The 15,524-nt window shown below is 40.5% G+C and overlaps 2 protein-coding genes across 2 annotated transcripts; both read right to left on the bottom strand.

The window, feature by feature from the left end:
* Window positions 1-1,108: 1,108 nt before the first annotated feature.
* Window positions 1,109-2,212, bottom strand: hoxa13b (homeobox A13b). The gene is made up of 2 exons (XM_037074728.1): window positions 1,579-2,212; window positions 1,109-1,347 (listed from the first exon to the last, which is right to left on the bottom strand). The coding sequence occupies exons 1-2, from the start codon at window positions 2,210-2,212 to the stop codon at window positions 1,109-1,111; spliced, it is 873 nt and encodes a 290-aa protein (XP_036930623.1).
* A 3,640-nt stretch (window positions 2,213-5,852) lies between these two features.
* On the bottom strand, window positions 5,853-15,136 carry hibadhb (3-hydroxyisobutyrate dehydrogenase b). Its single transcript, XM_037075812.1, has 8 exons — window positions 14,988-15,136; window positions 12,923-13,083; window positions 12,718-12,827; window positions 12,512-12,633; window positions 8,332-8,465; window positions 8,113-8,189; window positions 7,862-8,018; window positions 5,853-7,065 (listed from the first exon to the last, which is right to left on the bottom strand). Exons 1-8 carry the CDS (start codon window positions 15,055-15,057, stop codon window positions 6,904-6,906), a joined length of 993 nt encoding a protein of 330 aa, XP_036931707.1. The 5' UTR covers window positions 15,058-15,136; the 3' UTR covers window positions 5,853-6,903.
* Between the last annotated feature and the right edge of the window lie 388 nt (window positions 15,137-15,524).

Below are 15,524 nucleotides of genomic sequence, written 5' to 3'. Positions count from 1 at the left end.
AAACATCCGCGTCCAGCTCGGACCGAAAAAACATGAACGAAAATGACGAGATCACATCTCAAAGCGTCTCTCAAACATTTATTGTCCAGGGAAAAAAAATAATAATAAAATAATAAAATAAACGACTTTGGCTATTGCAGTCAGAGAAGGGGGAGTAGATAGTTGCAGTCAGATAGTATTTACATGTTTAAATACGCCGACACGTTCAGGACTCTTCTGTGAAATCGTTCTTGACTCACAGGAAGAAAATTGCATAGGTCGACAAAAAAACAAAAACAAACCCTGTGTTTAGAATGAGAAGAGAGGAAAAAAGGGACAGTGACGTGGACACACGTTTTGAAACGTTTAGGTTTCATGTTTGATAGAGTTTCATCACGTCCTGGCTCATCAGCTGACAGATGGACGGTTGATTCAAATAAAGAGATTGGATTTGTAGATGTTTTGGAGAAAAGAATTGCAGCATTTAATTATGTATTAATTTATCATAATGCTGGAAATGTTATTTGAGATTCTTTTTTAAAGATATATAATTTAATGACTGTTTGTTTAAATGTGCCTGTTTGCAGCCTGAAAGCTTCTTTAAGTCTGTTTCCCCACAGCATCACTTATTGTAAAGGACTCAGAGGCCTTCGGATTTAATATTCTTGGCTGGATTAAATAAAAACAAACCGCTTCGAACGAGACATTTGATCCACCAGCTTGTTCGCCGCTTATCACAGCCTCCATGATCCAGGGGGGGCTTCAAGTCTTAAACTCTGGGCTGGGTTAAATAAAAATAAAGGCGCAGGATAACTCGGGGCAATGTCTCGTCGTTTGGTGAGCGTTTTGCAGGAGATTCATTCATCCTCTCACAGAATCGCCCCGGTCAAACGTGCTGCAAAGCCATTTCCGACCTTCTGTCGACAGGCCGCATCGGCTGGTTCCAATTAGGACGCGAGGAAGGAAACGTGTAGGTTCGGAACAGGCCAACAGAGCCGCTCTGGCGACAAAGAGCACCGTCCATACAGCGTAATAAATTATAGCACAGTTTTCTTGGATGAAGGCGCATCCATGTCCCCCCCCCTCACCCCTCACCCTCACCCTCACCCCTCCCCGCAGCTCTCCAGAGCTAACTGGAGCTCTTGAATTTGTTCACCACCTTCTTCTCCTTCACGCGTCTGTTCTGAAACCAGATTGTCACTTGTCTCTCTGTCAGGTTCGTCTGCGCGGATATCCTCCTCCTTTTGTCCTTGGTGATGAATTTATTGGCGGCGTACTCCCTCTCCAGTTCCTTGAGCTGCACCTTGGTGTAAGGCACACGCTTCTTCCTCCCACGGCGGATGGAGCTGTCCCCACCAGATATGGTGTCTGCGGAGAGGGAGAAACATCACATCTTAATCTGCTGGACATCACACAGAAAATCATCATCATTATTATTATTACTATTTGTTTCAGGAACATATAACGCTCTAGTTCTCTTTAACTGTTCTTCTTCCAGGCGGGGTTACAAATTTGCTTTACATGCACATATTTCACAGCCTTTAACAGCTCGTTTCTGTGATAATAAAACAGTAGTAATAATAATAATAATAAAAGTACCTTGTAACGAGGACTTCCACAGAGGATTGGACTGTGGCTGCTCTTTGGTGCAGTAAACTTGACCGCTCCACCCGTTGGTGATGGCCCACGGCTGGTAGGGCTCCATGGGCAGCAGGGACTCGTGCCTTGGCTCAGACGGCGCGCTGAGCGCAGGGACCACGGGGACGTCCAGGTAGCTGGGCTGGTACGGACCCGAGGAGTAGCCCTGGTAAAACGCAAACTCCTTCGCCCTGGTCGAGAACTCCTCGCCAGACACCGGCGAGTCCATGTACTTATCGCCATAACCGGAGGGCTGCGCGCACGCCTTGACGCTGCCGTGCGACATCCTGCACGGGTAATAACTGCTGCCAAAATATCCATAGGGCAAAGACGCATTGGGAGAGCTTTGGGTGGCAGAGCAGGGGCTGCACTGTTTGCCAGGCTCCCCCATGCCAGAGACTGGCACCTCACTCGCGGTGTAGGTGGTGCTGGGAGCCAGCGAGGTTGGATGCGCTAACAAATTCCTGCACTGGTTCGCAGCGAAATTGCCTCCAGTAAATCCTTCCATGCTCTTGCTTCTCTCGTCCAAGCCGTTGTCGTAGAGGAACATCACCGGGTCAACCCAGTGCGAGTGGAGGAGTAATGAAGCGGTCATAGCATGCCCTACATCGAGACGACCAACTCTTTTTCAAAATCCCCTCGACTGAGCAGAGACAGGGACTCAGGGCAGAGTAACGATACCAACACGCCTGAGTACATAAAGATCGCGAGGTTATTGGCCGGGGCCAAGCACGTGATATGCAAAGGAGATGATAAACGTCTAGACATCAGATAATGCAGATCGGGCTGTATATCTGCGACGAGCTGCCGCGCATCAGGAGATCCATGTTTCAGATATTTAAAGGAGCGTCGGGGGGGATTTTGTTTCATTTTTCTCCAAACCAAAGTGAATTTGAGTCGCGACCTGAGAGGAACTTTGCGTGAGGCAGTCTCGTCTGTAGTTTTGTGCCATCACAAAACGCTTATATGATAAATTGTGTAACACATGACATGAGAAAACTATGATTTATGCTGTTTTTGACGCGTAATTACGCGTGCCATTTTGGGTGCACCAAGCCCCTTGTGTAAACGGGAGGAAAACTATTTTCAGATATGTGGATTTAAATGATTTCTTTGGCTTTATATCTAAAGATTTCAGTCAGTGCAAACATTTCAATAAATGTACAATAATTTTACTGAACAATCAGACTGACTGACTGGCTCAGAATAAGGATTTTGACCAAAACGGTCACAGCCAGATGATTTAAAAAAAAACAACAAAAAAAAAAACAGACCGGGTGTCTTATGGAAACATTTAAAACTGGGACTGTAGCAACAATAACATTCAATCATCCTCACATTTTCGCGCTACAACGTGCAAATCCAGACACAATTTCAGTGTCCACAAAAATACCAAAAAGCATGCCACATTTGGCTGCACTCTTTCTCCAACGGGGCTGGACGCGGCTGGAGGCCAAGGTCAAGTTGAAAGTTGCAGTCTGGCCAAAAAGGCACTTCAAGCCAGGAAGCCCGAAGAGAAAACACCGCTGAATGCCGAAAGAGGCACCGAGAGACTGGGCTCGTTTTTTGTTTTTTTTTACAGAGCACTTACTTCAACTCTTAGAATTAAAAACAAGAAGTAGAGGCTCTCAGTCTTCCCTGACCAGAAAATAATCTATCGGCGACAAATGTTCAAAATCAGAGCCGCACATGAATTATTTTAGACTTGTACTGGAGTGAAAAGCGACTCAGAGGAAAAATAAACTCGTCTTCAAAATTTCTGATCCCGGCCTCCATAGGTGGCCTCTTTGTTTCCCTGCGCAGAGCTGCAGCGCTCGCACATCTGGGCACACGCACGATATGTACACAAATCGTTCACGAAAACGAGGCTGCAGCGCAAGAATAAAAAAAAAAACCAAAAAGGTTGTTTACGGTTCAGTGTTGCCAATACAAGTATTTATATACATATAACAGAGGGCCATTCAGCTGTGTGGCTGCACCGTGGCTCCCTAAATGAGATGAATGTGGACGCACACTGTTCCTCCCAGATTCGGTTTTGTTGAATATTTCTACGCTGAGACCACAGACGCGGAGAAATGTCTCCCCACCTAAATTTGAGCACCTCTTTTTTTTATTATTATTTTTAATAGAGTTTTCCCACCTTTTGAGGCTGTAAATCTTTATGGCCCGGGTTCATAGCTGGGTAGGCAGGAGCGAGCAGTGGTTTCAGGAGAAAAGGCATAATGTTTTATGTCGGTGAAAAAGTTCAGGTCTCTCTCTCTTTCTTTTTTTTTTTCTTTTTTTTTTTTTTTAAGTTTTGTTTTATTGCATTGTCACGTTCACAGACCGCCTGCTTAACTAATCGGGTCTTTTCTTCACACTGACTCTGTTTTGGAGGGAAAAGTGACACGATTCGTCCTTTAATTTCGCGTTAAAACGAACGCGACGTGCAGAACGGGAAGCACCCGAGCCACCACGCTGTTCACGCATCAGCAGCTGGTATACAGAATGTGAACTGAGCTGTTCAGCCTGTTGGACAGAGAGAAGATGATCCGAGTCTGAGCAGCAGACAGGCCGCGAGCTGCTGCTGCTGCTGGTGAGGAAGAGTTTCATTTCATCGTTTCATTTCGACACACACACACACACACACACACACACACACACACACACACACACACACAGACACACACACACACACACACACACACGTGCAGATATTTAAAAATGAAGGTACTTGTGTGTTCAGTGTTTTAATTATTAGTCACGTGTAATTGATTACCAGAATGCTGACGTCAAATTAAACTACAAACAGGCCAACGATACTCAGATATGTAGGATTTTTGAAATATACAATACTAAAAAAAAAATAAAAAAAAAGTCTGAATAAAAATGAATAATATGATACCTGAACAGACTCTGACTGGTTATTATTATTGTTATTAAAATTTTGACAATACTTTGCAATATCTCTGATTGGTTTGGTCTCATATGTTTGCAGCACGTGTTTTACTAACATGTTTGTAACTCGTGCACACAACCTGCAGCTCGCTTTTCTTTTTTCTTTCTTATTTTCTTGGTTTTGTTGTGGTTGTGCTCGCTTTACCGACACAAAAAGTCGCTATTTGACGTCCCGAGAATGAGACGCAACCATCAACTGACTTTGTGGTGCGTTTACGAACAGCTTGGAAAAATCCCACTGATTGCACGTTTAAGTTCAGGCGTCTTTGAATTAATATGATGTGAGGTTCACGTTTACTTTCATACGTTGAGGACATTTCAGAGCTCATATTTATTTATTTATTTTGTAAATGTTCTAATTTTATTCCAGTAACGAAGTTGAATCAGTACCTCTACCAGCGATCTTTTTTTACACAAGTAAAAATCAAGTACTTCTACTTGACTAAATAATGTGTGACTTTTGCCACCTCTGCTAACTTTACAGTTCTCACATAAGCAGGATTTAGTTTCGTTTCTTTTTCTTATAACATCACAGAGTGTAAACTTTGGACATTGGACAAGGAGTCACAATCACATAAAATTGACAATAGACCTTTATGATTTTTTTTATTTTTTATTTTTTGCCATCGCTTCAAAGGCAAAATGTCTAAGACAACACCGGCTTGTTGCGTGATGGAAACAAGGTGGATAATAATAATAATTTGGGACATGAACGCAGCGATGAAGACAGCCGGTCAGCTCATTCACAGGCAACCTTGAACATGCATCTTCTCCCTTTGTTGCAATTTGTTATATGAAAAAAAAAAAGAAAGAAAAAAATAGAGAGAAATGTGCAACATCAACAGCAAATGTTATTAGAAAGTGTTGGAGAGGAGGGTGACGCGCAGCCAGGCTCCCTCTCTGCCCGTCACCAGTGTGCTGGAGGCCCGAGACCAAAGTGCTGCTCTGTTTGCAGCACCTATCAAGCAGATGACAACACAGCTCTCAGCCTACAGTGCTTAATGGACTTTTTATGGGTTTGTCTTGTGATCGCATGACCTGTGGCACCTTGGCCCCTCAGTGGCTCTTGGCAAACCAGATCAGAAACATGCCGCCCTCCCTCTCTGACCTCAAGAGGGCCACATCCCCAAATTACCGACGCGACAGTCAGCTTTGTTTCAGTGTTGCAGTTTGGGCAACGAGGGACGCGATTAAAACTTAAAATTTCAAAATTAAATCGTCATTAAATGAGGAATTTCTAGCATCGGAGCGAGATTAGCTGGGTCGTTTAGTTTAAGTGGAAAAAAAGCTGACGTGTCTTTTTTTTTTTTTTGGTTTGTGCAGTGTTGGCCCTCTCCTTCATCTGCTCCGCAGCCGAGCTCCTCAAAGGCTGAAGTCTGGCCAGCATTTTTATCGTGACTACGGAGATGCAGGATGCAAACTAGAACATTTGGGAGCCATTATTGTACCGTGCCATTTGGGATTTAAATCGCCCTTTTCATAGGAAGAATTAGCGTCCTCCTTCCTCCGGCTCTGATGTTTGTTTGTTTGCGCACTGGTGGTTATTAAAAGGTGTGTCCACGCAAAGCTTCTCCCTCTGAGTCTACGACAGCATTTCCAACAAGAAACCGGATTTACGGCATAACTGAAAAGAAATCAGCTGCATAAATGTGTTTCTAGTTGTTTTGTTGAAAAATAGATACATCTGTTCATACTGCGCAAGTTGAAATCGAAATCCAGAATTACAAATTATGCCCGTTTAAAGGAAAAGGTGGTAAATTAATTGTCACATGAACTGTCATCACAATTTGTTTTTATTTCCTAACAGGATATGAAATGACACTTCTATCCCATAGTAACATTTCCATTATCAACTGAAATACCCCCCCCCCCCCCCCCCCCATGAACAGAAAAAACAGCAACATAGAGAAATGATCACAAACAAATATTACATAAATATGTGGAGACTGAAAGGTGTTTGTAGCCGTTCAGTCTTGACAGAGTTTGTGAGTTGTCTTCTCAACACCACAGATGCCTCAGAACATCTTCCACTTTGAAGTGTAAAAATCTACAGAGCTGCCACTGAGAGACAGTCTGCTGATATCTCTTTATCTGACAGTTCACTTACTTCTAAAAACTAAAAAGGAGTGTTGCATTTTAGAAAGGCTACATCACACAGATAACATGATTTCCAATAGGAGAGAAGTGCGTACATGATCTTTCACGCAGAGCTCGGTTGGCTTCATGTCTTTCACACCTTTGAAAAAACAAAAAAACAGTCCTCAGGGCGAGATGCCCCCCCAACTACTCTATGTTAGTCCTGTGCAGGGCCAGGAACTGGCAAGGCTGTGGACGGGGTGGGGGCTGACATTACTGCTGGCCCTCCTCCTCACGCAGGAACTGGAACACTGAGGAGAAATCTTTCGTGGCGTAACCACGAGCGCACATCATACGATATATCTGATGGGCTAAGGAGCCGAGAGGGACAGGAGTCTTTGTGTTGGTGGCTGTGTTCTGTGCGAGGCCCAGGTCCTGAAAAAAGAAAAGCAAGCGTTACGCTGGAAAAACCACCAGAGCTGAAAATTGAACTCTTAAACCGAAACCACCAGTCCACACACCACAGAGAATTTTTCTTTATGTTGTAATAATATGGGTTTGATTCCCTTTTAAGAGGGATGCAAACTACAGCTCACAGCATCGATTTAAGTGGTGCGACTGAAGTCAGAAATTCTTATTTTTTCCCAGCACAGTCACTTAAGTTTGTGTCACATGCACAACATATGACTCAGAAATGAGTCTCTGACTAAATTATCATACATCCAAGACGTACATACATTATGTGAATGTTTTCATATGGATTCATCTGTAGATTATTTCCCCAGTTAGTTGTTTAGTCAAGAAAAATGTTTAAAAAAATATTTGCCAGAAACCAAAACGATGCATTTAAAATGATTCTTTTGTCTAATCCAACAGTTCAAAACACACACAAACAAAATCTTCATTCACGCTAGTAAATAACAAAGGAAAGCAGCAAATGTTTGACATTCTTGTTTCAAAAATGACTGAAACAGTTAATTATCAAAATTGTTGGCAATCAATTTTCTCTAAATGAATCTTTGCAGCTTCATATGAATAAGAAAAGTTAACATGAGAACATTTTTGTATCCTTTTGTTTCTAAAACTTTTGGGCTGATAGGAACACATTCTCCACACCAATAACAGGAAACCTGATTCTGACAGCCATGACCTGTGCTTCATTTTTTTTTATATTTGTGATGACAAGGGCAGAACAGTAATACTAAAACCTGATTGAGGTCATCAAACTAACCTTTGCCATCAGCTGGGTGCCGAAGCCTCCCTGGTAGTTGTTCCCAGAGGGGACTCCCTCCATGACTCCAGGCACAGGGTTGTAGGTGTCACTGGACCAGCATCGACCTGAACTCATGTTCAGGATCTTGGCCAACAGTTTGGGATCAAGACCGAGTCTGACGACCGAAGACGAATTCCATGTTAATAACAAACTATTATTTTTTCCTATAATTTAGAAAAGACTGCATATGCTCTTATTTGAGTTTTCACCTAATTCCCAAGTTCATTGTCTCTGAAGTCCCGATCATTCCAATAGCTAGAAGCATGTTGTTACAGATTTTGGCTGCCTGCAACAAGATATTAGCATTCACACCATTTTAAATACTCATTTTATTACTTAAAATGTTATCTCCAAAAAAAAATGTAATTTTTCAGAATGACAAAGGCATCATGAACGTTTCAGAAAAATATGTCAAACATGTGTCATACCTGTCCAGTTCCAACCTGACCACAGTACACCACATTGGCCCCCATGCAGCTGAGAAGTTCTTTGGCTGCAGTAAATTCCTCCTCTGCCCCTCCAACCATAAAAGTCAGTTTAGCCGAACTGGCAGCACCAACACCTTGGAATGAGAAGTCGTGCTTAGAAACACTGAACGGCATGCTAGCAAGCACAGATGGTTGGTATATAACGATTTTACAAAAGTTTCATCAACTGAAGATGAGTGAACAAAAGGCAAAATGAAGGCAAGTGATAAAACAAGCTCATTCTTAGCTACAAGTAATGACTGTTAATCACAGCTGTTGTCTGAAAGTAGCAGCTACCATCCTTAATGATACGACGCTGACAAAGCGTGGAAACACTTGTGGATTTTTTCCATGTAGAAAAACGTCATCGCTTTAAACACTGAAGTTTGTAGTTGAGATCGTATCCTTTTAGAGCTCCAGAAACCGCATTAAAATAGGTCCATCAAACTTTCCAAAGATGCCGAGTGTTTTGTGGCCTGATAACAGCCACATGGGTCCATATATTCTGTCTCACTACCCTTCATTATCCTGATTGACAAAACTGTCCCGGGAACATCGAGGTGACGCGCAAGCAGAACTTTTCCAGTGAGATAATTAAATACAGTGAAATGTCTTTGCGTGTTACTCAAGTCTTTGACAATTCTGTTCTATACTGTCGGAAAAAAAACCAAAAAAAAACAAGAGAAACTTAAATAGAACAATAATATGACCGTAACATATTTTCAGCATATTACCTGAGCATAATCAGGTAAGTAAAGTAAGTAAAATAAGACAATAGTATTGTATGCAAGGTTAAAGTCAATGTAAAAAATAAGAAAAAGAAAAAAGTTAGTACAAAAAAGTGAAGTAAAGATGATGTATAATAAATAGTGATCAGTCAAAGACAGTAAGTTATTAAAAGCAAGTATTTGAAAACATTTCTTTATAAATAAATAAATAAATAAATAAATAAATAAAAAGAAAGAAAGAAAGAAAGAAAGAAAGAAAGAAAGAAAGAAAGAAAGAAAGAAAATAGACAAGCCAGTCAAAGCTCAGGGACTCTGGTGGAAGTCATCCTTTGTCCAGATTTAAAAACGGCTGCTTCTGCATCCTGTATGTAAATTTGACGGTGCGATCAGGTTCACATGGGGTTAAAACTCAGCTACACAATAACCAGGTGGAAGTCACATGGGTGCCAAGAAATTAACCAACATAGTCTTGTAATTAATCCTAAAGTTTACAGGAAGCCAGTGGAGAGAGGCCAAGATGGGTGTAATACGTTTCCTCCTTCCTCATGAGCAATCTGCCAGCAGCACTTTGTTCTAGCTACAATGACTGTGCAGCTGAAGACAGGTGGGAGCTAACAGACAAGCCAAGAAATGGCAAAAGGGGGTTATAGTTTCAAAATTCATGAGTAAGCTGTGAAATAAAAACTGAATTGAGGCAATGTGATTGTGAAATTGGGCCATCTAAATACAATTTGTTTGACTTCTGAGAACAGTCAAGTTGTCATCATGAACAACACTGAATGCTGATAGTGAATGACTTGTTACAGAGGTGGCAAAAATACATTTGAGGTTGAATAGTTTAAGTAATATGAAAATAAAAAAGATTTAAGTAATTGAAATTCGAAATAAGAATCTACTATTTCATTTCTAAATTTACTGAAAAGCAAGACAAAGTACCCTGACAGGATAGACCTGTTTAAAACATGAAGTCGGATGTTCAAAACAAAACAAAAGCTGTATTTCTCCCTTTTGAAACACGGCCTTTGGTTAAAATACTAGAGCAGGTTTGTGGAAGCATTCCTCTCAACTGTGAAAAACTCTTGACGCTTTTAAAAGTGAGAAGGGAGACTCAAAACTCGAGTATTGTTTACAAGTAAAACCCTGATTCTTTTTGAAGCATCTTGGAGAAGAAAAAAAAACTCATCTAAACAACTTAACAAGCAGATACTTTTGTTATTTCACGAAGGTCTACTAGAAAAATGGGTGGTGAGTCCTGTCAAAAATCATCTGCCTCCATTTCATTTATTACAGACGTCTACGCCAGCCTCTGATAGAGTAACCATTCTAGTTTAAGGAGAAATGAAAGATGGCAGTTATTTCATCTGGTCCTTAACATTTTTTTTTTAAACCACAAAGAAACAACTATCAGACACATGCTGACTCAATTATGTCCCCACCACCATGTGTGCTTTTAAGTTTAAACTTTAACCACGCTGGATTAAACAGTCACTTGCGTGCCACTGTAATTTGATTTCCATCTGACCACTGGAGATGTTCAAAAAGTTTCATTTAGGAGCTGATTGACGAGATGTATCAAAGTATGACACACACTTCAGTTCGCACTAGTTAAAAAACTACCACCACACACACACATACACAAGTTCAAGGCAGAAAGCAGGACAAGTTTAATCCATGTGCACTACCACAGGACGGAAGCGTATAAATCATTACTAATCTTTGGGGCCAGGCTGTAAAATGGACCCAAATCAATTCAAAGAAAGTGGCTGTCCTGACGTTGACGAGGCCAAGTTCAAACAAACTGTGTTTCTGCCTGGACCCCCAGGAAAGTCAGAGAGCACACATTTTAAAGTTGGGAACATTTGTGCAGGCAGAAGCTGCTCCTCCTTCTCCCCTTGTTCCTTAGATGGATGCTGTCGGTGCTGTTTATCACCCGTAAATGAAGCAAAAGGCGGCTTAAGTGACAACACTGGATTTGCCACCTAAAACAAGTGTTGAAAAGTCTCAAGTTCAGCAAGTTGACAACATTAAAGCAGCTTGTGATTTAGTTAACATGATGCCCCAAGAGTCGGAGTTCCTTCCCTGTATTCTACAATACTGTTTAGGTTCAGGTTATTAGGATCCCCATTAGCTCCTGCATGCAGGAGCTAATCTCACTGTAATAAACTCCAGAAACATAGTTACAACTTAACATTAACTAATCAAACTACAGAAAAAAAATCTGTTATTATTTTTGTTAACTTACTGATTGTTTTATTCATTTGATCAAAACGCTGCTATCAGTTGCAAAGTTATGGTAAAAAACTAAATGTGATTATGCAGTTGCTGTCAGAGTCCCCAAACCATGGAATGTCCTGCCTGAAGAGATCAGCGTGCTGAATCGGTGCCTCATTCCAGGTCACTTCTTAAAACACACTTGTATGAAGCTGCTTTTAACACCTGATTTAGACAATTTGAGCTTTGTTGTATCATTCCAGTTTTAGACAACTGTCCTCCACAATACTGGTCTTCTTCTATATGTTGTATGCCCCTCTGTCAAGCACTTTGCAATGCTCAGTAAATTAAACTTTTAAAAAAGGTGCTATATAAATAAAGTTATTGTTAACTTAATATCTTAACTAAAGAGTTTCGGCCTGTGATAAAAACAAGATGTCAACTAGTGATGTTTTTTTGTTTCAACCCAGATTCCCAAAAAGTTGAGATGCTGTGTAAAACATTGGTAATAAAAGAATGCAATCATTTGCAAATAAACCAACAATGGTTTTAGCAAGCAATATACTTTAAGCAATGCGTTTCAAAACATGATGAACTGCATCCCATCCTTGCTTGTGAATACCCAGTCATGATTCAATCAACTGTTACCCATGACCCCGTTTACCTGTGGACTGTTCCAAACAGGTGTTTTTGAGCTTTCAACAACTTTTCAGGTCCTTTGCTGTCCTTATCTCACATGATGAGGTAAAAACATTTGACACATTTTCTTTATACACACTTTACAATTGAGTGCAAGTCAAAACAGGTTAGTGAATGATCACATTCTGATTCATTCGTGTTTGACAGCTTCTTAACTTTTGGGGAATTTGAGTTGAATTTAGCAAACATACAATAACCAACTGATCAAGAAAATAATCAGTCAATTAACAGTTAGTTACCTTGCTTGCATGACTGGTCAGAGTAACAAAGTATATTAAGATTTGAATAGATTAGGTATATATTTTCTAGAAAAAATTTTGATTTAGTTGCCCGTTTATCGAAATCCTGAGGTTGACGACCACATATTATAAATACATGAATACATAAATACAACCTGTGAGAGTTTATCAGAGGGCTTGCATTTGGTATAACTAGGTGAAGGTTAAAAACTGACTTTAGAGAGCAATCTGTAACCTATACTTGATCAAAAATGTAAAATGTACCTCCTGATACAGGTGCATCCATAAAAACTGCCCCCATCTTCTCAGCAGCAGCGGCCATTTCTTTTGAGACAGCGGGGTCAATGGTGCTGGAGTCAATGAGTAGGGAGCCTTTTTTCACCTTTCTGTTGAGACAAGTTGACACTTTAGAATCAGTCCTAAATCCACGAGGTTATCATGTACGCATTGAAGGAAAAACCACAGCGTACTTGAGGATGCCGTTGGGTCCAGTGTACACTTCGATGACATTGGGACTAGAGGGGAGCATGGTGATAATACGGTCGGCCTTGTCTGCTACCTCGGCAGGATTATCCACAATCTGAAAAAAGACAGGATCATGAGGTAAAACGAGAACCAACAGGTGGAAACTGTTTAAATAATTAAAAAGCTTTTTTGTACATTCTACATTCTCACCTGAGCGCCCAGCTCTTGCACTTCTTTGCAAGACTCCGGGAACACATCTGTAGCTATGACTGGGTATCCGTGCTGCAGCAAGTTCTTTGCCATTGGGTTTCCCATATTGCCCAGACCAACAAACCCCACCGGTGTCTTCGAGGCCATAGACCTTGTGGAGACTACAACAAAACAGCCAAATGTATCAATGTTAAGACACAGTATCTTTATAACATATTCGAAAACAAAAATTATGTCTGCTTAGGCAAGATGTCCCTTTTTCCTTAAGAGTCTTTATGTCATATCTTAGGTATGTTTGATTTACATGAAAAAAATCTAAACTCTTTGGATATGGATACATGTAGACTTAAAAATCTCCTTAGGCATGCTTTTTAGACAATAAAAGCACCTCCTTTTTTTGAATCCCTGGTGAACTGTAGGAGTTTTCTTGAGATTTCGACATTTTATTTAGAGTTGGAACTGATCCGATCCAACATCTGTACAAAGTGCTGATACTGACATAATTCACTTATCAGATCAGACTGAGGTCATTGGTTGATTGACAATTTTTCATTGCACTCTCTGAAATTCTCTTATTACTTTTGACCTCATGTTTAGAAATCTACTTACTAGTAGTTGATAAAGGATTAAAAGGGGATTACCATGACAATTTGCCAATATACTCCTATTTGTAAGTAAAGTCTATTTATCCAACATTTCAACTAATATAGCTTTGGAATGTAATGACATTTAATACATTCCATCAGCACAATGTGGTTTACTACAACCTCATGTAACCTTAGATGCAATACCAAGAAGAAGAAGCAGTTATGATACTAAAGAAAAGAAAAAGCTTCAGGATCAGTATCTGCAAATGTCCAAATACAAGTATTGAATTTGAATCAGAACAGTGAAGAAGGTGGACTGGCGTATTTCTTTTTCTAATAATTTCTAATAATTCAATTTAGAACCCGACTGATACATTAATTAGTCGATATTATTGGCCAATATTGGCCTATCACAGATGTACTGCCATCAATGAATATGTTGTCAACATACATGGAAAGATTTAAGAACAGAGTGCAGAAAACAATGCTTGGGCTGATTTCAGCTAAAGTCTACTGTTTCAGTTCAGTTAAGTTTGAAGTGAAAATAAAATGTCCTGCCTACAATACATATTTTTTGTCATGTATGATAACCACATCTAAAGGATCACTGTAATTCTGCGAAAAATGTCCATCTATCCACCTATATTTGGATATCAGCATATTCTATGGAGCGCCAGGTCCAACATTCATCATGTGTAATTCCAACACAATCGCCCTTCAACAACCAAAGTCACCTTATCCAACCTTACAAATCAATATTTACTTTACCATTTCCTGAATCTGATAACTGGACATTGTTTCAAAAGGCAAACATGCTTATTTCATTGTACATTTAAAAACAACAAGTTAAAGAGGTAACTTTTACCCCTTGTGGTTTATCTTCACATTATTAACAAAGATTTCCTGTGAGGTTGTTCAACTACCATTTTTTTACCCATATAGTAAATATCAAAGGGAAACAAACAAAAAAAAACCCAAACATAAATATGTTTTCTGTTAAACGAATATGATGCTAAAGTAAAAGAAGCTCAAAGCTGTCCTGTTAGAGCCCCCTCCATCTCCCTATGAAGGGTCTGACTTGACGAAGAGCCACGGTGACTGTCATTACATAATGTGCCTTAAATATAACGTCAGGACACAGGAGGACAAAGGAGCATATGCGGACATTTTCCACCCTTTACATTTTGATACATAGCAGTCGAAACACATTGGCTATTAGCACACAGCTCTGGCCACCGACCCTGCATGGAAACAAGACGTCATTTCAACAGAAAAGCTCCTGAACCAGTGAGCTGTGAGCTGTGAGCTGCAACTGATCAACTCGGTCCAGCGAAAATTGAACTCAAACTTCTCTCCCAACATTTCGAGCAAAAGTAGTGTTTTCAGGCCACAAACAACTCGTAAGTGACAACCTGAGCCTCTGAACGAAGCGCAGCGACGTGCACGATGCGTCTACAAGCTCAGTTTGTTCTGCTTACCAAATGCAAAGTCTGCATGCTTGCAACACCTTCCCACTAGGTACCGAGACCCTCTCAACACAGCGGCCATGCTTCTTTCCTCTTGACCTTACGTCTGACGTCGTCGCACGTACATTAATGCCGGATCGTCCCACCAATCAAATAACAGATCTTCTCAGCACGGCCTCCCAGATCAGCCAATGAGCTGCGGGGGCGGGCCTGAAATGTATGCGCTCTCATACTAACATTGATTGACTATTATAATGTGTATATTTATAACTTTACACTACATATGAAAACTCGAAAGTGGACTGAGAGATGTTCTAGTGTTTCCAGCAGGAATCTCTTCTTTATGTCCAGTTTGGTGAGATAAGTAGCACTTAAAGTATTTAAACTAAACAACTTAACATGTATATATGCTCTCATTTAATCATTGCGGACACCTTAATGTGTGAAGAGTTTACTGTTGTAGTTCGACAAGGTGGAGCTTATTTTAAAGATATGCTAGTACTTTAGTCCATGAAAATGCAGCCTATTTTATGATTAAGTTGAAATTCA

This window comes from Acanthopagrus latus, chromosome 17 (assembly GCF_904848185.1).
Source record: "Acanthopagrus latus isolate v.2019 chromosome 17, fAcaLat1.1, whole genome shotgun sequence".
In the NCBI taxonomy this organism is placed as follows: domain Eukaryota; kingdom Metazoa; phylum Chordata; class Actinopteri; order Spariformes; family Sparidae; genus Acanthopagrus; species Acanthopagrus latus.
This window is presented reverse-complemented; position numbering and strand designations above follow the sequence as displayed.

Excerpts from the sequence above, each read along its gene's own strand:
- hoxa13b (XM_037074728.1), bottom strand. The coding sequence starts at position 2,212 with ATGACCGCTTCATTACTCCTCCACTCGCACTGGGTTGACCCGGTGATG. Across the intron at positions 1,348-1,578 it reads GTGGAAGTCCTCGTTACAAG|ACACCATATCTGGTGGGGAC; the intron begins GTACTTTTATTA and ends CCCTCTCCGCAG.
- hibadhb (XM_037075812.1), bottom strand. The coding sequence starts at position 15,057 with ATGGCCGCTGTGTTGAGAGGGTCTCGGTACCTAGTGGGAAGGTGTTGC. Across the intron at positions 13,084-14,987 it reads GCATGCAGACTTTGCATTTG|TCTCCACAAGGTCTATGGCC; the intron begins GTAAGCAGAACA and ends GTTTTGTTGTAG. Across the intron at positions 8,466-12,511 it reads GGATGCACCTGTATCAGGAG|GTGTTGGTGCTGCCAGTTCG; the intron begins GTACATTTTACA and ends TCTCATTCCAAG.